General features: G+C 36.6%; 1 protein-coding gene across 6 annotated transcripts in view; it reads left to right on the top strand.

The window, feature by feature from the left end:
* The window catches only part of KCNK2 (potassium two pore domain channel subfamily K member 2), a 107,461-nt gene that overhangs the window by 67,914 nt on the left and 17,701 nt on the right, over positions 1-21,846 (top strand). For all 6 annotated transcript variants that reach the window (XM_032684222.1, XM_032684225.1, XM_032684224.1 and 3 more), the window contains 3 exons: positions 9,356-9,516; positions 12,599-12,785; positions 21,072-21,211. In XM_032684222.1, the coding sequence (XP_032540113.1) occupies positions 9,356-9,516; positions 12,599-12,785; positions 21,072-21,211 (488 nt within the window). The remainder of the gene's footprint in view (positions 1-9,355; positions 9,517-12,598; positions 12,786-21,071; positions 21,212-21,846) is intronic.

Genomic DNA, 21,846 nt, shown 5'->3' with positions numbered 1-21,846 from the left:
CTTTTGCTTAGAATCACAAACTTTTATGAGAAATTTATCTTTTCTGTAAATCCGTATATTTAGACTACTCTCTTTGTCAAAGAATCACATGAGAATCTCTAAAGTGACAGTTCACCAAGTGGCTTGGATGAGGGCATGGAATTGTACTGAGGGTTGATAGGGTGCTAATGAGCTACAGAGTACTCATCTTCCACTGTCTTCTGCTGAACTCTCGCTGCAAAGGAAAAACCCACACACCTGCAGAGTTTTAAGTCACTAAAAACTGTGGAAGTAGAAATTAATTCTTGTTCCTTTGAAGGATTTAAAATATTTCTGCAGTCTTGTAATTGCACTTTCTTGAAATGCTTGGATAATGACATTTTATCAAAAATCTTTTGTTGCATAGTGTGACATTCTGGGAAATTAAAGACCTGGTGACAGTGTGATTTGCAGGATTGATTTCTGCCACATCATGAGAGTGTTGAAAAGTCAATTGAAAATCTTTAAAGAATTTAATTTGAAAAAGTACATATGCTTGTTCATCTTTGCAGGTGTATATGCTGACAGAATGAGTAAGCTTGCAGTTATTTAAAAATGTTTAAATTTATCTCTGTGCAGGTAACATTGAAAGTTAAACATGTTACTTGCTTTGCTGAATCAGGAATATAACACATAAGTAGCTAGAAGTTTAAAGTGTGAAGTCAGTAGAAGTTATTTATGCATGGTTGTTCATTTTGTCTTCTTTTAAGATTTCACATTAGTCCTAATTGGAAAGATTTCTCAAGAAAAAAAAAAAGAAAAGAAAAAGAAAAATAGAAGACTAGCTTCACACTTTTATGTACTTGATGGTGAGCCTCACTGACAAAAAAATATTTTTTTTAATAAGAAAATAATACCATGAATAAAGATCTTCAGACCTTTTTCTTCTAGAAATGTGGCAGCGTCCCTTCTTTTTTAACCTTAAATTTTTGAGGAAATTGTTTTATAATATGCTGGTATATGTCAGGACAGCATCAAGAAGCATTTTTATTAGTAATGAAGTACGTGGCTATTTGACATGTGCAAAATAACGTGTTTATACGTATTTTCTCTTGAAGAGCCCTTCTTCCTACCTGTCTCACTAAGATTAAGCAACTTATTTACTTATGTGTAAATAAGGAGTTTCTCTTTCCTGGTAGTCTCCTTGCACTGTCCCCTGTACAGCTCTCTCTTTGCCAGAATTTCTCTGCCTATCTCTGATTGAGGGTAAATGGTCTGGATACATGGGCTGTGTATGTGCAGCATATAAGCAAGAATAGATACAGAAAGAAAAAATTACTGAGGAAAAATTATTGTATTTTTGAACACAGACCTGGGGAAAGGTCTCCTGAAGTGAAATAGGGTGCATGAAGAAAAGTTTAAAACAGGAAAGAAAATTATAGCTTACCTGATAGGTCAGGGTACCTGCATTCACTTTGCCCATTTGTATCAGCTTAACATGATCTGGGCTTAACAAGTCTGCTGATCATGGGGTTTTTAGTTCTTGTTTTAAATGTGGCTTCACTTAACCCAGGTGTGTTCACAGAGCACCTGTGCTAGCACAGAACATATTTTATGGGAAACTGGATGTCCTCATCTCTGGGAATAGCAGTGCTCTTGGAGAGAAAAGCCAAGTGCTGGAGACTTGACATGTTTTAGCTGTTCCCATCTCATTTGTTTCTGTAAGTCTGCCACAGCTTTAATTTGCTAACACTTCTGCTACATTTTATTATTTGTAGGAAAGACAGAAACATGTAGAGGCAGGGTAGTTTTTCACTCTGCTGGAAAGAAAGTGGATTGCTTTGCCCCTGGGATGGAGGCCAGCAAAACTTGCTTTACCCAGCAGCAAGAATTGATTTATTTGTAAACAAAAATACAAGCCTGTTTCTTCAATTACTTATAGGGAACAAAAAGGAAAGATATTGAAAGAAAGCCCCCAAACTCTAGAAAAAAAAAGTTGTTTCAGATTTCCATAAAAATTGCAACATCAGAAAAATTATACATGTACTGTTTCTGTCAGTACATCTAAAATTCACAGTTTTTGTTTTTCTGTGGATCACCTGGGTTAATTTATTTTATCTACACATTGATATTTCTGTTGACTTTTTGTGGAGAATGAGTGTCACTTTGTCATATTTGATACAGATTTACACTTGATAAGAATATAGGGGTTGTAAAAGTTTAATGATATTGTTAAGTATTAACTTTTTCATTTAAAGTACATCATGTTTTTGCCAGCCGTGTTAGCCAGGCATCTTGCTCCCATGGAGCCATCTTGCTTAGAGGAAAAAAGCAAGTGGGAATTTTTGAGTTTTGGATCTGATTCAATATTGCTAGTATAAGAATTAGAGGTAAAAATATTGCAAGCAATAACAACAAAAGCAACAACAAAAGGAAATAATTGAAAAAGGGAGAGAAGTCCTACTACTGATGAGATGTACATACTCTTTAGTGGGCGAAGTGACAGCTGAATGAAATGAAGAACCTGTACTGGGAGGCAGAGCTATCTGAATTGATGTTTAAGCTTTTAAAAGTATTTTAGCAGTTATTACCCAGTTCCTTCAGAAATTGCCTTAGCAACTGAATGTGGGTTATTCAGTACTGCAACAGCTTCTGTATCCATACAGAGACTTTCCTTTCAATGCTCCTTCACCTCTCTAGCACAACACTTTGACTTGACTTGAAGGAAACTTATTTTCTATGAATATTTATAGCCTGTTCTTTTAAAAGAAGTTTTATTGATTTGATTACTGCTCCCACAGAACACAGACGAAAAGAAACCACTGAAAGGAGATCAGCCACTGTCTTGTCAGTTCTTGACATTTTATTAATGTCAGTATAGGTTTTCCCGTTATTATTCTTAGTTCAAAGAGGGGTTTTGGTAATTGAGAGAGGTTTTTTTAGTAAAATGTCTTTTTTTCAGGCTTAAGCTGGAACATCATAATCTTCAAAACAATATATTTAGAGGTTTGCAACATAGAATTTTGTATTAGTACTAAAAATAAGAATTTTGTAGGTTGGATTCCGGAGAATAACAAATACCAAATAAACAGCAGTACTTCATTGACAACATGGTTCCCAAATCAATGACTAAAGCTAGAGAATTGTCTTCTAGGAGCTTGAGCTGGTGAGTGAAATGATTGAGTCACCAACCCTGGAGGTATATAAAAGATGTGTAGATCTGGCACTTAGAGACATAGTTTAGTGGTGGGCTTGGCAGTGTTAGGTTAATGGACGCAGTCTTTAAAGACCTCTCACAACCTGAAAGATTCTATGATTCTATGAAGAAATTATGCACAACTTCTGTAAAGTAGAGATTTTTAGTTTCATAGCAGAATATTGTTTAAAACAGAGATACCTTTACCTCTGTGTTATTGCACAGGGCTCCTTCTTCAGAAAGATTCATGCAGGAATTTCTTAAATTTAAAAATTAAATTATTTTCTGTACATGCAATTGAATTAACTTGATGGAGGAGCATTTTCTGCATCCTCATAATGGGATCCACAGGCAACAGCTTGTAAGTGATGGCTGTAACACATCAAATGTGCACGTGTGAAAGAGTTCTTGAATATATGTAACACGGGAATATTGTACTTTCAAAGCAAGAGTATTCATGTTTAATGCATCCAAGTACTTAGATTTTAGAATAATCCTTGTCCTTATTCAGCCTTCAGGTTCTCTTGGACTGTGTTCAGGAATGTACGTGCAATGGACATGTGCATCTGTGTCGGCCCTGACAGGAGGGTAGTCCAAAGATTTTGTAAATATTGACAACATGTATCTATGTGGTCTTGGCTGAGGTTCTTTGAAGACTTTGGATGCCAAACTTTTACTCGTTAGGGGTCAATGTAATGCATAGTCCTCACCCACGGATTTGATGTGAGTTATGGACCTAAACGATACAGAGAATTTTGGAATTTCCTTCCCTCTGTGCTTCAGTTACCTGCTTGTCAAAAAAGGAATAGGAATTTCCTAGTTACTTCACAGTGTTGAGAGGGAAGTCACATGGAAAACTGCAAGTGCTCTTATACTAGTACTAACTAAAATCATAAAACCCCATCAAATATTTGTAAATATATAAATAAATGACACAGGCATACACAAATATGTCAAACTTGAAAGTGTAGGACAGAGTTAAGAAGAGGAAAGGAAAAGAGATCAGAGCAAAAATGTGCATTTTTCCACACGATGAACACACACATGCAAGTTATAGCATTTCTGCAGTGTATGCAGAGATTTCCCCATAGTCAGTAAGGGTACATACACTGTCTTTTTGTTTAATGATTATGTCTAGACCATTATTTATGTTAAAAGACATATTTGTCTGTGATTAAGTGCATATCTTTGCTTTGGCACTGATGGGCAGGGATGTATTTAAATGCTAATCTCCTGAACCCAAGTAGTCATCCAAAGGGAAAAAGCATTTTAGCTTCTAGAAATTCAGTGAGGTACCTTTCATAAGGATTTCATCAGATAGCTCCTCAGGGCCTAGAAAAAGCATCTTTTGATCTCTTAAAATCAATTTGACAGTCAGTATCAAAAGGGTAATCGCTGTAATTGAGCTGGGGGTCAGGGTGGATGCGAATCCATGGCGATACTGCCATCAGTTGCACACAGTGTCCGGTGGCTGAGGCCAAGGGCGTGGCGGCCGCTTCCCCTGGCTCCACCCTTGTGAGATTCAGCAGGCCAGGAGCTCAGCCTTTTCTCTGAGGGTATGAAATCTTCTCGGTATCAACCTTCTGTAATTCATTTTTGTGTAATTAAGAGTGTGCCTGCTCAGCAAATCATTTATCCTCCAGTATTGAGCTGTTCCATCAGTGGGCTGCATATCCAAAGCTACACTGAGTAGATTCTCATATCTCAAAATATGTGACATTAATTTAGTATAATTTTCGTTTTATTTGATACCTGAAGAATGATGCCTTGTGTAGTCTGAGGTATGTCAAAAACAGTGAGAAAACATTTACTAGTGTTTGAATTTATGTTTTCTTCTTTGGAAAGAAAATGTTTCGAAACTTCCCCAGACCTTTCAATCTCACTCGAGATATTTGCTATAAATTAATCATTAGTGGTGACACTCTCATCCAGACAATTTTGCAAGTAAAATCTAGCCCTGGAACTCTCAAAAGCATCTATAATCTCTCACATGAGAAATACTTAATTACAGCCAACTAGTTTCAGTAATAGTTTTTCGTGAAAAACATGCTCATTTGGAGTTTTTCTAAATCCACTCTGAATATGTGGGTCTAAAAGAGCTATCTGAAGAACTGAGTTAGTGGTTAACTGGAAAGCAAAGGGATGTCTTTCTCTAGTTAAAACAGAAAAAAGATATTTCTTTAAGTTAATTGTCAGTCTTCCTTTTTATGGATGTTTGAGTGCGAGGACACACTCATCATCTGAACAAAAGTGTCTTGTCAGTTGTATGAGAATTCATAGCATTTCAGACTTTTCTGTATTCACAATATACTTGTTATTTGTCATGAGGGAGAAAAAGACTCAACCAGAAATTAAAACTTCAAACATTGATAATTATAAATCTATTATTACTTTTGAGCAAAAGAAAGTTACTAATTTCTGCTTAATAGCAAATCTGCTTCAGATGAGAAAGTTACAGACACTTTTATCCTCAAAGAAAGATGTCAAAAAAGAGAATATGAAAATAAAAAAGAATCCTATAAAATCTTTCTTTTTCCCTTTCATTTAGCATAGCTCTGCTTCCACCTCTATTTCTGACCAAGAGGACCCGGATTCCCTTTGAATCTGATTTGAATATCAGATTCTCTAAGGGGTTTGGAGTTGAAACCATGGAATATGTTATTTTGTTGAGTGGAGCAATTAGTTACAATGTGCTTACAATGGCTTTTTATTCTTAATTCAGTCAGGGGTTGGTGGAAACTCCTTCTAAAATGCACTTCTTGTCCACAGCTGCTTGTCAGAGACAAGACCTTTGGACACTAAAAGCATGCTAAGCACTTAGCAGGACATGAAAGAGATGTGGTGAAATTAGGAGGCAAATCATGCTCCTGGTTATGAAAGTGAAGTGGGGAGGGTGCATCAGGGAGGGACTGTCTGAAAAGGACACTATTTTGGATGAAACTGATCTCATTTGGCAAGTTAAATTTTGTGCTCTGTACTGTTCACTGTGGATAGCATTGGTTAAAAACCTTGAGGGAAACTTTCCAATAAACTTAGCAAGTTTAAATTAAGCCCTTTGTTCACTTCCACTTCAAAACCAAGCCTTTCAGTTGAAGAGGAAGAAACTTGTTCTAGCAACTGGTAGTAGGAACCACTTAGTAGAAACAGAGGAAGTGATAAACTGCACAGGACTGAAGGTGTGAAAAGTAACCAAGGTACTGAGGCTGCCTTTATGACTGCAGTGTGTGTGTCCTGTTCACATCCCATCTAGGCAAAGCAACTCTAAGGTAGGGAAAAGGCAGAAGAGCATAGTGCGATGTGGCTTATTCCCTGAGGTTTCTCAGTGAACAAGACAGTCACAGCCATACTTTAAGATGGCCTCTGGGGCAGAAGGGAAAACTCTTAAGTGACAACACCATGTCAGGGAGCTACACCATGTCAGGGAGCTACTGCAGTGAGGCCAGGCATTCCTGCCCTGCACATGGAGAAGAGCTGCGTGGTATGCAGAGTTATGCGGTGGCATTCCTGTGGCCATGTGCTCCTCTCCGAACACTCTGCCCCAAATTAAGTTTTCCTTGTTTTTTACTTAGCAACAAAATTTTCTTTGTCTTAATTATTATTATTTAAAGAAAGTAATAATATTTTTCTGACACAAGCCCCTTGGGAATTACATCAACCATATGAAATATAAATATGTTTCCTCTCCTGTTGTATAAATAATGGATTAGCTTTTCACTGGAGAAGCTGAAAGTAGGATGGAAGGACAATTTGTGTAACTCACAAAGTAGGCTGTGGTGTACAGCAGCAGCCTGTTATAAAACATGACACAGTAGGAAATGTGATTACTGTATTATGGAAACCCCTTGGTGGATCAGGTCGCTAAAGTACATCGCCTATGCTGAGAGCACCATGGTTTGTATTATGTGCAGTGAGCATCTGGACACAAATAAACTCCTCCCTGTTGGTTTATCCAGTAATGTGTGAGAGTTTTGAAAAAGTATTACTGATAATACAGTACCTTTTCTCTTGTTTATTGAAGAAAAGTATCTGACAGTTTCTAGGATGAAAAGCAAGAATTTGAGTGTAGAAGTGAGTCAGCATCCTTCCCTCAAGGAAGACATAACCGATTTAAGGAGGAGAATATATAGAGCTGAACATGAACTTAGTGTCCTCTTACCAATTAGCAGCAAATGAGAAGCATGCTCCAGAGCAACTGTCTCTGTAATAGCTGTGAGATGCTCAGAGAATGCCTGTTTGTTTTATGAAGCAAGCCAAGAAAAACTGCCTGCTTGGCATGTGCTTCACTGCACTGGTGTTTTGTCACTATTACAAGACATCTCTTTTGTGGAGCAAGTGTATACAAAAAGTAAAAAAGGGGGAGAGGCCAATTTCCAAATCCCATAATATGAGTTTTCTAAATCTGATGTATCCAGATTCCTGATTCTGAATTCCATTGAGACCTCCCAGGAATTACACCCTGGAACTATTCAAGCATCTGTTGATGCATAAACAGGCATGTTTATGATAACAGCTTGGATCTGTTTGTCCCTTTTTGGTTGGTGATGAGCTAATTTTATTTTAAAACTCAAGAGTCCTTACTCCTTGGTGCATGAAGGGACAGAGCAAACTCAGTGGAGTTGAAATTTCCTGAATTATAATTAGCAGTAATTTTAGCCCTGACTCTCATTTAGGGAAGCATACTATGTTAGTCTAAAGTTCCTGTGACTTTTTTCCATTTGCCTGATTCAGACTTTTTTTCATTATATTAGTGCAGAGAAAATTTTAAAAGCTGTGGGACCCCACAGCCTGTATTTGATATTTCCTGTAATTTTGCTCTTTTTATTTAGTTTGACAAGGTTTATTAGTCAACATTTGGGGAAAATTTTTATATCAACTTTCTTTTATCTAACTGAACTCTATCAACATTGCATTTGTTGTTTATATAATGACTATTTTAACATTGATATTAGGGCAAATTATCTAGGAGTATAACATATTCCCAATGTGATTTATTTTTATTTTAATGAATCATAGGATCACAGAATGGCCTGGGTTGGAAGGGACCAGGATCAAGATCATCTAGGTCCAACCATCTCTACCATGGGCAGGGATACCTTTTACTAGACCGGGTTGCTCAGACACTCATCCACACTGGCCTTAAAAACTTTCAGGGGCAGGGCATGCACCAGTTCTCTGAGCAAACTGTTCCAAATTAAGCAAGGGACAGCTTTGTGTTGTGTGTACTGCAAGGAAAAAGTAGTTTTGGCAACAAAGCTCTGGTGTAGCTTACCTACATGAGAGTAGAACCAATAATTAGGATAATAGGTTTCATAAAGAAAATCTATATGTTAAACCAACATGCTCAGAATATTTAAATACATTGTGAAAAAGCACTAAGCTATTTTAAAAGTAAAATTTGTGTATTATCTCATTCACAGGAAAAATGGATTTTCATTGAAGGATTTGTGTGTATATGGAGCATCTCATGCAAAATATAAGACACTAACAAATTTCTCAATTACATGCTAAAATATTTTGCTACTTATTTATGAGCTATTTTTGAGGGCATTCTGTGGGTGCTGGGGCCTGTGCTCTTTGTATTTCAGCTTCTCTGTTCTAAGTGGACCAGCAGCAAATGAGACAAAATGATTTCTGCTTTCAAATGGACAGAGCTGTGAACTGTTTCTCTAAGATTTGTTTGCAACACTGAAAGAACCAAAGCCTTTAATAATGAAGAATCTAAGCAGTCCTATTTATGCTAGAAATCCCTGTTTTGCTCATCCAAGTGTTTTTTTTTAGACTGCTTCACTTTGAAACTCAGCCTGTCTGAAGGAAAATTGTATGTTGCTTACACGTACTGCAGCCAATTACAAGCCCAGTAGCAGACACTTGCAGGTAGCAGAGGCTAAGGCATAACAACAAATTGCTACTAACTACATGTAGTAGAGAAGAAGAGCTGTCATTTAATTAAAGAATACATTTCTCAGAGTTTTTCTTCTCCACAGTATACACAGAAGATAAGTTGGTGAATTGTTCAGCAGTTTAATTTTAGCTCAGAGTGGATTGTATGACCTACATTTTCATTTAATTTTTCACAGTTTGCTGTGTCATATGGTTAACCTGGTAGGACTTGTTTTTAACTGTTCTGTTCCTGTAGTCCTTTTAAAATGTGTGATGTAAAATCTGTTACCTCTTAAACATCTCAAGTTGTTTGTAACTTAGGCTTTGGAAACATCTCACCACGCACACAAGGTGGAAAGATATTCTGTATCATCTATGCCTTATTGGGAATTCCTCTGTTTGGTTTTCTGTTGGCTGGTGTTGGAGACCAACTAGGGACAATCTTTGGAAAAGGAATTGCCAAAGTAGAAGATACCTTTGTTGTGAGTATGCGGGCTGCCTCGTTTGTTTTTCATGTTGCTTGTTATTCTAAATTTAACCACTGAAATTAAAAGTCTGAAAAACAGGGTATAGCTCATCATTGCAACCAGATGTGTAGCAAAAGGTAGGAAGGACTTGGAGTAGTCTGAACTTCTTATTGTACACTTCTAATTGAGTGAATTGGATGAAGTCAAACATTTCCTGCAATGATTATGGCTGAGAAGAGGAACAAGATCCAAAGTATTTTATGAAGCCCAACATTTCCTACAATGATTGTGGCTAGGAAGAGGAGCAAGATCTTTGCCCTTGTACTCCTCAGCTTACTGTGATCCTTGACCTTAAAGGATTTTATACAGATTGTGATAACAAATCAGTGACTCAAAGAGGTATAAGAGGGGAGCTCTAGGGGTAACATGGGAATTGTTACTGTTGCTGTGAATTGATTCACAGATGATGTTTCATGTCTGTCTTAAAATTACAATTCTTAAAATCTCTCCTTAGATTCCATCATACCCGAGGAATGCTTACATTTCCAAGTTTATGGGTCTGTAGGTGACTAAAGCTTTGGTCATTCACAGCAGCAAGATAGGATAAAAGATAGGAAGCTTATTGGTGCTCCCCTGACATTGGACTACACTTTGTGGTCTCCTCACTAGGTTGTATTCACAGCTTAAAGTGTTTTCAGCCTCTTCTGCTAAACCATTTAGCACAGACTACAGGATCATGCCCTTTATTTTATTTGGCTACAAGTCTTTAATCATTCATGTGAAGTAGCACAGCTTCAATAGAGGAAGAGAGCCGTCAAACAGACTATAAGCTTGTGCAGATATTGATAAAAGTTCTGGTTCTTAACAACCAAATGCCTTGAATACAGAATGTGTTCCACACACACAAAATTACATTAATGTTGCATTTTACTAACAGATTTTTGAAGCTGTGAATACTTAGTAACCAACTTGACTTTGTAGCTTTGTTTGCATCAGCACTGCTTGTGTTAGAAGGCCTGTTTTTCTGCAACAAGCCCTAATCTTTCATGGGGGACACCTTTTCTGTATAGAAAGGGTCTGACATGGCTTTATTTTTGAAGCGAAGCAAACTGGGCCTGTGCTGAGTAGCCTTATGCAATACTTAAATATAAGTCTGAAAGGTGTTTTTAGAAAAGGCATGTTTTTTTTGGCTTTGAACCGTAAGTTCAGGTCCAGACAAGGTACTAGTGAATAACATAGAAATCCATTGAGGCTTGTCTAAAAAAGGCAAGAACATTCGATAAGAACATTTTATAATTTCTGGGGTTTTATAACTGATTTTCTTTTCTTAAAAGTGTAGAAGATCTGAAATCAATTTTTGTGTCTCTTTTGCTCAGAGGGATAATGGTTTTCCTTTTTTTTCTTTTTCCTCATGGATGTATCCCTACAATAAGAATGCCCCAACATAAAAAGTAGTATCTTGCCCCCTTTTGACAACATCTGGAAGAAAACACTAGTCTTTAAGTTGCAGTCCTTTATCCTATTTATTAATTCTCCTAAGAAACTGGAAGGTGCTGATGTGTCAGAGCAGGGAATTTTATGTTGCCATAACCCAAATACTACCATGATTTGGGTTACAGCAGCTTGACCTTGGTCATGTTGACTGTAAAATACAATTTCCATTAAAACTTAAAAACAAGAAAATCTTCACTGTGAACAATCTGATTTCATTTTTGACCTATTTTTGTGGAAGTTTCTGTGTTTATATATTCCTTTCTTTTAAGCTGAACCAGTAGGCATTGGATGGATGGAAAACTTTTTTTGTAAAATGTTAAATTGGCTGGCCATGTCAAATGGGACTTTGCAGTAGTCTGTTCTAGATTTGGTACAGTTTAGAAGAAAATATTAGTAGCTGACACAGTACCTTAACAACTTGGTTTATTAAATCTACAGATTATCTCAAGATGAGGAGAGAACCAGAAGGTGGAAGACAGAATCAGCATTCAAAATTATCTTAAAAATTTTGAAAAGAAGACTGAATAGATAGGTTGAAATTCAAGGACAAATTCAAAGTACTATTGGAAGGAATAATAAAATATTCAATTATATGTCAATTACAGATATATAGGTGCAATTTTATGGAAACTTTCTGCAGACTCTAGGGGCTCATATGGGTTAATGTCTTATTGCTGTGGAAAAATCTACATCACAGTTGAAAGTATAAATAGGAAAGTAAATATAATAATAGGCAAAATATAAGAAAGGATCCTTCCACTCTATTTTGTGCTATTTTTTTCATATCTAGTTTTTAGTACAACACTTAGTGAGACATGGGATAGTTTGCTCATGCCAAGTAATAACAACAAGAATTGAAAGGGGAAGAAAAACAAAGAAATTAATTTACTTGGACTAAAGAACATATGACTGAAGGAAAACACCTGTGAAAGTTTGCTGGAAAGACAAAACTAGCAATCTTTTGATTTGCCTTGGATAAGATCATAAATAATATACTTAACTGAAGGAGGTGAGATGCAGGTTATGCATTGGAAACTCTCAAATGACAAGAGCAATTAAGCACAATCACAAGTCTGGCCAGTAATGTGTTTGCAGTGGCTTAAGTGGGGTTGTTTTTGTCTTGGATCAGGTTTGGAAAAGGTGATCTCTTACATCACTTCCAGTTCTGTTTCCTATGGTTGTGTTTAGCCAATTACTTGACTAGAGAGAACTGTATGGTTAAAAGTCACCTTATTTGTTTGCTTATTTGTGGATGCAGAGAAGCAGAGATATTACAGGTGCCTACACTACTTGAAGGTCGCTTGAATATCTAGACCCCCCCTCAAAACTTTAGCATGATCAGCTGTTAATATTAATTAATTCTATACATACCACTCACCCAGAACACAAATGTGGCCACAGTATGACTATCCTAGGATAGTCATGTTTGCTTTGAAACCTCTTCAAAAATAAAATCTTGCTTGGATTTTCCTGTTTGAGAGTTATAATGCACTGTCTTCTAGAGCAATGCAGTGAACACCAGGGGTGATGGATGGGTATTTATGTGGACTTATTTGCAGCTTTATTAACCATGGATTTCTTCTCTTTCCCCTTCTATTTCCAGAAATGGAATGTGAGTCAGACAAAGATTCGCATAATTTCAACAATAATATTCATACTGTTCGGCTGCGTGCTTTTTGTTGCTCTTCCTGCAGTTATATTCAAGCACATAGAAGGCTGGAACACACTAGATGCAATTTACTTTGTGGTTATCACTTTAACTACCATCGGATTTGGTGACTATGTTGCAGGTAAGATTTTCTCGTAACTTTTTATCTTATAATATTTTGCACAGTGATATTTATTCTGCATTTTTGGTCTTATTTTTGGGACAGACATGCCTCTCTTGTGGTGCCTGTCTCCCAGTTTTACCCTTTATCATTCTTGTACCAGTGCATGTAACAGGACCTACCCTCATTTTGGTTGATGTGGCAGTCTAGAGATGGGAGGTGGGACAATGAAAGTCATGGTGTCTGTTTCTGCATACTCTGTTTATTCTCCTCCTATACTGTTAGAAGAAATTTAATTTTTAGATAGTTTTTTATTTATTTTGTTCTTACAGATAATGAAGTGCAAGAATAAATACGGTATTTTAAGATGAATATCTTTTCAGCTGGAGTTGCTAAAAATGTCTCACCCTGTAAAGTTATATGATTTAGTTCTTGTGTGCCTCCCTTACTTTCAAAATGTTCCAGAAATCTGTTTCTGTCATTGAAGTGTCTGTAATGCTGTTGGATCCTGCTTGTGGGATTTTTTTTTTGTCAGTATGTGTTTGTCCCATGTGTGTTTTGTAATGTAAGGAGAAGGTTTAGCACAATTCATAGATAATGTGTCCAACTTTTATGGTTCTATTAACCTGGATTGGTTTCAAATAACTTTGACATACTGAGCTAAAAAAAGCTTGGGCTGGTTCTCTGTGTCGACTTTTTTATTGAAAAGGTGTTAGAGGTGTTAGTCCACTTCCCAGAATAGATTTAAGTGTATGCTGTCTGTTGAGATAGCATGTTGATCAAAGTCAGTGATGTGTAGAGGTGAGGATCAGAAATTCAGAGCTTTGTGCTTTGAGTCTGAGACTTGCTTTCTTCAGCCTGATTTGATGCTTCTGCTTGTGCGGCACCATCAACTCTCTTGCATGAAACACCTCTCCCAGCTCTGAACTCTGTGCAAGGCAGAGGTGGCTGAGAAGGCCAGAAGTGCTGGGCTGCTGTCCATAGCTACTCTCCTGGAGTGTAGAGTTTATAATTGACATCTACGTGCTGTGGGCTCATCCTGTGCCTCATCTGTACTCACGGCTGTTGCATGAGTCCAAGTGTACCAAGCTGAGGGTCTCAAACTGGGTAACTCCTCTTATAAACTTGCATGAAGTTTTGCCTTATGGCAGTAATGTGACTGGTCTTGTTGCTAGCAGAAGGTTGTTGAAGCCCAACAAGGACCTCTGAAGTATCTGAGCTGTTTGACATATTCACAGAATCACAGAATGCATTGAGCTGTAAGGGACCCACAGGGATCATAGAATCCAGCACAGGACCACCCCCAAGAGTCATAAATGATCTGGGTAAAATGGGAGGAAATTTAGTTATTGTTGAAGATACTAAGCTATGAAAGCATTCTAAAAATGAAGGTTGCATGAGAAGTTGCCAAAGATTCTTGTAAATTATAGAATTGAGCTGCAAAATAGCAAATCAAATTTATTTGAACTTTTACATAATTATTTGTGATGTTCATTTTTTTGGTGTGTGTCACTGATTTCTCCCTTTCCCTTTTCTTTTGCATACTCTTTTTCTTATTTTAATTCTGTCTTCAGGATTTTGTGATTCTGATCAGATACTAACTAGTATAAAAAAAAATTTATGGTGTTTCCAAGTCAAGAGTCTGGGTGCTTTAGACCTTCATTCCTGAAAGGTACATGTATGTCAGGGAATAAAAATGATAGACCTATGAAGACCTAGTTATATTTACTGTAAAGCATTATGTGAAATGTCCACTTGGCTCTAATGAGAACACTGAGTACATTCATCATTACTCCCATTATGTATTTCCATAACTTTTCTATTTGTAGGCCACTTGATATCATAATTTGTTCCTACATCATGTCCGCTTTTTAATTTTACCAGGAAACACTTTCTACAGAATGTTCTTGAATTGTTCTATAGCTGATGGCCTTTTATGGTTCACTTGCTACATTTTTTAATTTATTTTAAAATCCATTATTTCAAAGTGTCATGAATGTTTTCTATTTTCTTTGAGTAACATGTGTAAGACTGGCATTCGAACTGTAAAAAGTTATTGACTGAAAGTTTCAGTATTTCGGAATGGGACTTGTACTCACAGAGATAATGCTCAAGAGAACAGGGTTAAATGTTGACTCCATCCTAACTGGGAGATTAATGTTGCCACCGGACTATATTTTGTCAGAGATGAAGCTGACAATATTATCATCTTAGGCCAGAATAATATAGTTTATGGCCAGTGGCTTGAAGGATTTTTCAGAGAGGTCCACTTGTTTTATCGTTATTTAACATGGCTGGTTAAATAAAAATTCTGAAATTAGGTAAGATATTAATTGAATGTGCTTTGTGTGGTAGAAGCTTACAGTAACCATATGTATAAGCATTAAGCTATTTGAAAAAAACTGACACTGCAAGTTCTCAATACTGCTGAGAGAATTTGTCCTAAGGGCTAGGCTTCCTTATTAATTTTGAGGAAATATGCAGAATCTTTTGTACTCTAACAAATTACTAAGTTTTCCTTATGATTTTTGGGTTGCTTGTTTTTCCTTTAGGTAAGTCAAAACTACTGTGTGGACACAAAGGGCCACTGATATTTTTGTGGTAGGCTTTGTCTAGAGCATTCTCCTTGAAGCTGTGGAAAGCTGAGTCTATAAACAGGGGAGAAACACGCAGAGTTAAGGCATGGAATGCTCTGTAAGGATGTGGGAGAGGCTGTCGTGATAGAATATGGGTACTGTATCTGAAATTGTGCCTCTTGAGCATGGTGGTCTCAGTTCGTCATGTAGCAGACAGAATTGTGCTTCAGTCCACTTAGTGCCTAGGTGCAATGCATTTGGAAAAAATCCTCACATTGGGTTCCACAGAATTCCAGTTAAATCTGAAGTGTGGTGGTGGGCAGTGATATTCTAATTTGCAATTGTAGTGGAGTGTACCCTTAGCAATAAAAATCAAAATGGCAATTCTTTTAGCACACCGGAGGTCCACATGATAATTCATAAATGTGTGTCAGTTTTGGCTCATGAAGTTCCCTCAAAAATCCAAAATTCCTCTATAGTTGAAAACTTTCAAATAATCTCCTTTTTTTCTGGGAACTGTCATCTCAGAGAGAAAAAACCTAAGTTTGCAAGTCCTACATATAAATCTCACGGTTGTGTTTACATAGGTATTGGGGTTTAAAGAAATATTTCTTGCAATATCTGTCATTTTTCACTATCATGGGATTTGCTGCTTTCTGGCACTTATGCAGGTAAGAGATGAAGAGAAGCCTTGAAGAACTCACAAAGGAGAGTGTGTTTCTGAAAAGCTGTACCAAAAGGGAGCCAACAGAAGAACTTGGGATTCAGGAATGTAATGCTGTTAAAGGTTGTAGTGCAGATTGTCATATTAGAAATTCTTGTAGTTCTCCAAAATTTTTTCAAAAGTTTCTTCTCATTTGTACATGAGATCATGTACTGTGTTCCCAGAAACTAGAATGCCAAAACATCCCCTTTGGTAGTCAGAGTCTAAGTTGTTATTTGGAGCCTGTGGAAATTTCAGCTGTGGTTTCCATCAGCTGTGGTTTCCATCAGCAAGATGCCTTAAGGCAAACATAAAAGACTGATCACTCATAGTGCATGCAGGGAGGGAAAAGAGGCCTTGTAGTGCATTTCAAGAAAATATATGAACTGTATTCCAAAAAAAATAAACTAAATGTTCCTCTGTCTTATGAAATAAGTTCAGCCACTCCAAAAATTAGAAAAATCAAATTTTTTTTATGGAGACAATTTTTTTAATTAAAGAAAGCTTAGTGTAGCTTTTCATGAAAAAAAGAAAAACTGCATTATAGCCTGCACTGTTGCATGAAAATCAGGACATAATCAAACATCCCTTTTCTTATTTTCAGAGAAGCCATTGACTTGAACGTGAAAATCCAGCCAAAACTATGAATATCTTGTGAAAGAGAAAAAAATCTTTACATGTCAATGTGTCATTTTTTTATTACAATGAAACATATTATTGGGTACTAAAGTTAGCACTGAGGCACATGAATATATGTATAAATGACAATACGTTGTTCAAATGCACAGATAAATCCTTTACCTTGCAGAGCAGTTTGGAAAGTTTAGTCAAATATTTCTAATGGAGTTAATCTAGCAGGTTTCAAATCTAAATTAGGTGACATGTCCAAAACTTGACTGAATTAAATAGAGGGCAGAAATATAAATGGCACATCAATACTCTGTTTCACAGTGGGGTATAATGATGACATAATATTATTTCTCAATTGGTCCAGTTAAACAGATCACAGAATTTTACAGGTCTTACTTTAAAAATGTATTCCAATTCTTCTGTTATTTTTTGGGGGGAGGGATTGTTGTTTGTTTTCTTTTCCTAGTTTGAGTTCTGATTTTTAACTTGCTGCTTTTTTACTGTTTCAGTCTGTGATTGAATCTGATGTATGGCAGTTGTAATACAGACACCTGGGTCTGCACTGTATTGGTTGGACTGGGACCCGGTTTGTAGAGTGCTGAGATATTTTAGTCCCATTTAATGTCACCAAACTGGAACACTTCACCTGGTGGTCAATAGCAGCCCAGTTGATCTGCTCTCACCATGTGATACTACAGACTGGCAGAAAGGCCTCTACAGAAATCAATTCCTGTCACGCTGAGCAAGAGGTGTGTCGAGCATCCCCTAAGAGAGCTGTGCACTCTCCTGCAGGCTTTGTGTCTTTTTTAGGCATTTGGAAGTGCTCTTTGCTCCCTCAGGACCTCATGTCCATAATAGGGGCTGTCTGGTGTGAACCCTGCCGCCTGTTTTAAGCTGAAATTGGAGTGCTGTCTTGCTTGATGTCTCTGCAGGACAGTGTGTAAGGAGTGTTTTATACCTATGCTTTGTGTTCTGAAGTAGCTCTCCATTTTCCATTGAGTAGCATCAAGTGACTCGTATGGCCTACTTACATTCTCCCTCACAGACAGTGCAATATTATCTTGTCCCAAGCCGCCTGCATTTCCGCATCTCCTCAGAAGCTAGCCTTTCTCTGTCTCTCTTTCTGCAGTCCTCAGAGGTAACTCCTTTCAAGCTGCAGGGCTGAACCTCCATATTTCTTTGGAGTGGGACAGGCGACATTTGTAGATTAAATGTGTTTGCCAGATATTTCAAAACAGACATGATGGACAGCTACTCATTATTCTGCAATTAAAACTGAATTAAATAATATTTTTATACCCAGACTAATTTTTACTGCTTATGAAAAATCATAGACATTTCCTGATTTGAAGGGCCAACTTCTGAATAACTCAGAAATTTGTGCTGGTGTGGGATTAAGATACTCAACATCAACAACACTTTCTATTCTCTCCTAGTTTTGGAGCAAAAATGCAAACAAAGCCAGACAACTTTACAAAAACAATTACATGTTTCTATTTTGAGTCAGTTAGCTTTCGAAAGAATGGGGGAAAGAGTGGCAACAGTAAAGAAAATTATTTACTTAAGGTATTTGTTTTATGTATATAAATAAGAAAAAATATATATATTCGTACATCTGAGAAGCAGAATCTGTCCTAAAGCACCACTGAAATATTCTCTAATGCTATTCTTCACTAAAATGGAGTTCTTCACCTCAGTAAGGAGTATGTGTCTGGACCACAGAAAACCTATGCTTTCCAAAGTGTTGAAAACCCCAAATAATTCAGAAGTTGTTTTGCAAACATAAGGATGGTGGCAGCAGCAATATAGTAGCCTGTGATGAAGACGGATGGGAAAACTCTTTGATTTCTCATAGATTTCAAGTTACTTTGGATCAAATCTTTACCACAAAACATCTTGGCAATGAAGTGTGGCTGCTCTTGGTAACAGATTATGGCAGTGAAATTGCTAGTTAAAGAGTAAGCATGCTCCAGTTGTGAGATTTCTTCTTTATTGTGGTTGTAACCTATTTTGGGTAGAGGTTAAACAAAGCTGGGAAAAAAATTTTGTCCCACTGTCCACAAAATTGGTTTTGCCAAACAAACAACAGAATTCAACTTCTGCCTTCTCAGCATTCTGCTTCCTAAAGGGCTACATAAACCAATTTGCTTTGCAAAAGAAAGATGATAGCGAATCATATTGATATGCTTTTTATAATGTTATGTATAAACTCACTGGATTATTGCTGTACTTCAGTATAAGTACATTTAGCTATGCCCACTCATACCTAAATACATTCATACCAATTTAAATGAATTGTAATTCAGTAGGTAATGAATTCATTTACTTGGAATTCAGTACAGTTGACTTTTGGTCATGTTTTCCTACCAGTAAAATCCTATTTAATGACATTCCCAGGTAGCTGCATTAGGGCAGTTTGAACATCACAGGAGACAGTATTTATCTCAGGACAAACATCCTTAGGTATGTCTCTCTCTGTCTCCCTGAGATTTGATTAAATTGTGAATTCGCCTGAGGAGTCCTTGAAATTCAGAAGTTCAACATTTAAAAGGGTTTCGCTGCTAAGCCTTATCCTTTGTTTCTTTGGATACTTTTTGTCCCTTTAAATTTAGGAAAGCTGAACTCCTTTGGGCACAGCTAGATGGAGCCATCTCCTGGCCAGACAGTACAGAAAACTTGATCGAATATGAGTATGTCCTAACTCCTGCCCCAGTAATTAACTTTGCTCCAAATAAATTAAGTATAAACTGTGAAGGAAACTCTTCCCGCAGACTGGCAGAGTTAGGTTCCAGTTTCAGTTTATAAACACAACATGCCAAAAATTAAATACCAAGTGGATGCTTTCTATGATACTTTCTTGTGCATTGTGTGAACAGCTGAAGAAGATGAACCACCAAACACTAGCCCCTGACAGAGCAAAGACATGGTGGTAATCAATGATTTTCTGAAATAAACAAATTTTTGGTGAATCGTCCCTAAAATCCTCTTTTACTAGATTGACATGAGATGGATGTTGTTAACAAATTACTTCATTTCTGATGTTTTGTTTGTCTTGTGCTGTGACAAACTCATCCCATTGGTGTTTGGCTGTCTTCTACCTTTGCCTGGGATTACAAGGGTGTCAAAGCATATCCATTTTCACAATGTGGATTCATCTCTTGTATAGTTGAGTAAACCATTGCAGCTCGATGTATTTTGATGAAAAGGTCTAATTGACATGAAAATAACAAAATTTCTGTCTGTGAGGGCTTCCATACAAAGATAACTGTAAAATTCTTTGTTATTTGCAGGTAATCTCAGTGATAATAAAACTAGGTAAAAGCATTACTCTCCATGAGAGTTAATCTTGTTAATGTAACAAGGTGCATGATATTTTCCTTTGACTGTTTCAGTATAGGATGCAGATACATAAAGCAACGTGTTATGTGCCCATACAGGCTGCTTCTATGTGTCAGAAAAGGTTTTACTGTAGAGTCTCTTCAATTGTGGGCAGATATGCAAGTAACCATTATTTGCAGCAACACAAACCAGAAGTCTGATTTTATTTGTTGTAACAGAGATGCACTGAAAGTTTAACGCTTCTGTTTTATTATACTGCAAGATGTGAAATGTGAGTTATTTCATATTGTCAAGAGCTCTGGAAGAACATAACTTTTTTATGTGGAGATGAGATCTGTTCTCTATAGCTGTATGATACCTGAAAGCCCCATTACAGACAAGAAGTTTATCCTTTTTTTTCTTTAACGCTGAACAGAAGTGACTGGTAATTATGGCAGTGGGATTCAAAAAAGCTGCCGTCAGCTGACATCTATTTTATCCATATTTTTTTGAGTATGATCAGTTCAGCTCAAGTCCCTCTGCCCTGGTTTCCCTCTGCAAAATGGAGATAATATTTGCCTATGCAACAGGGACACTTGCTAATGCAAGTGTTAGTCTTTCTTTACTAAGACTAAAAGTTTGAGATGTTTTAAAGTCCTTGCAGAACAGCTTTTTCAGGGTATGAACACATTACAGCCAGAGTAATACTTAAAATCTGGTACAGCATGGTTATTTGGAGCAGGTGGGAAGTCCTTTCTCTCAAGCTGTCCTCAATGATCTCTACCTTAAGGGTTTATGTCAGAAATGGAATCAGTTTGAGTTCATTTATTAATATTATGAATATTACGAATGATTAGCAATCATTGTCTAAAATTTGCATACTCCAAATTTTGCTTTCGAGAGTGGATGAATTTTTATTATAGTTATTCAAATCCAACAAAACATTTTGCTAGGAATTTTTGCCTGGGTAAGAAGACAGGAGTTTTAAGAAATGCAACCTTTCTAGGAAAATTAATTTTAAGCCATCTTTGCACCTATAACTATTATGTTTGATTTAATTTTAACTGTGTTGTTTTTCAGGGGGATCAGATATTGAATATCTAGATTTTTATAAGCCAGTGGTGTGGTTCTGGATCCTTGTTGGACTTGCTTACTTTGCAGCTGTCCTCAGCATGATTGGAGACTGGCTAAGAGTCATATCAAAAAAGACAAAAGAAGAGGTAAGAACATTTTGAAAGGGGCAAAAATACTCCTTTGAAAAAACTTCTAATAGAAGTCACATGCTCTTATAGCTGCTTTTGCTCTTAGAGTGCATAGGTCAAAGCTGTTTATGTATAAAATATATGCTGCATCTCAAACTGCATCAAACTTTGTAGCAGACTTCAAACATACTGTGATTTATTTTCAAATGGCTGCATATAAAATTAGGTTAAATGTACTAATAAATTAAGCATATATGCACAGTTGCACCCGACTTATGGGAAAAAAAATCTCAAAAACTCCTATCTAGGCAGTAGAACGTAGACCTTAATTTTTGAGAGAAAAATTGTTCTACTTTTTTTCTATAGGGGATGTAGATATGTAAAGAAAAGTAATAAATCCCTAAAAAGTCATATTTGAGATACCTTTGATCATTTTATAGCAATAAGAAAATAAATGTTTCATCTCATGCAAGGTATTGAAGTGAATTATTTAAATATGCCAGGATATATATTTTATCATGGTATCTTCAGCAGTATCCTTAATTATTTATAGTCAGGTATATTGTTTTTAATTCAAAAATATTTTTACTTGTAAATGTGTATTTATTTTTCCACTGATGATGCAATATTTTACTTTGAATTTCGTCATTTAA

The sequence above is a fragment of the Chiroxiphia lanceolata genome, chromosome 3 (genome assembly GCF_009829145.1).
Source record: "Chiroxiphia lanceolata isolate bChiLan1 chromosome 3, bChiLan1.pri, whole genome shotgun sequence".
In the NCBI taxonomy this organism is placed as follows: Eukaryota; Metazoa; Chordata; class Aves; order Passeriformes; family Pipridae; genus Chiroxiphia; species Chiroxiphia lanceolata.
The sequence above is the reverse complement of the archived record's forward strand: the minus strand, read 5'-3'. Positions and strand labels throughout refer to the sequence as shown.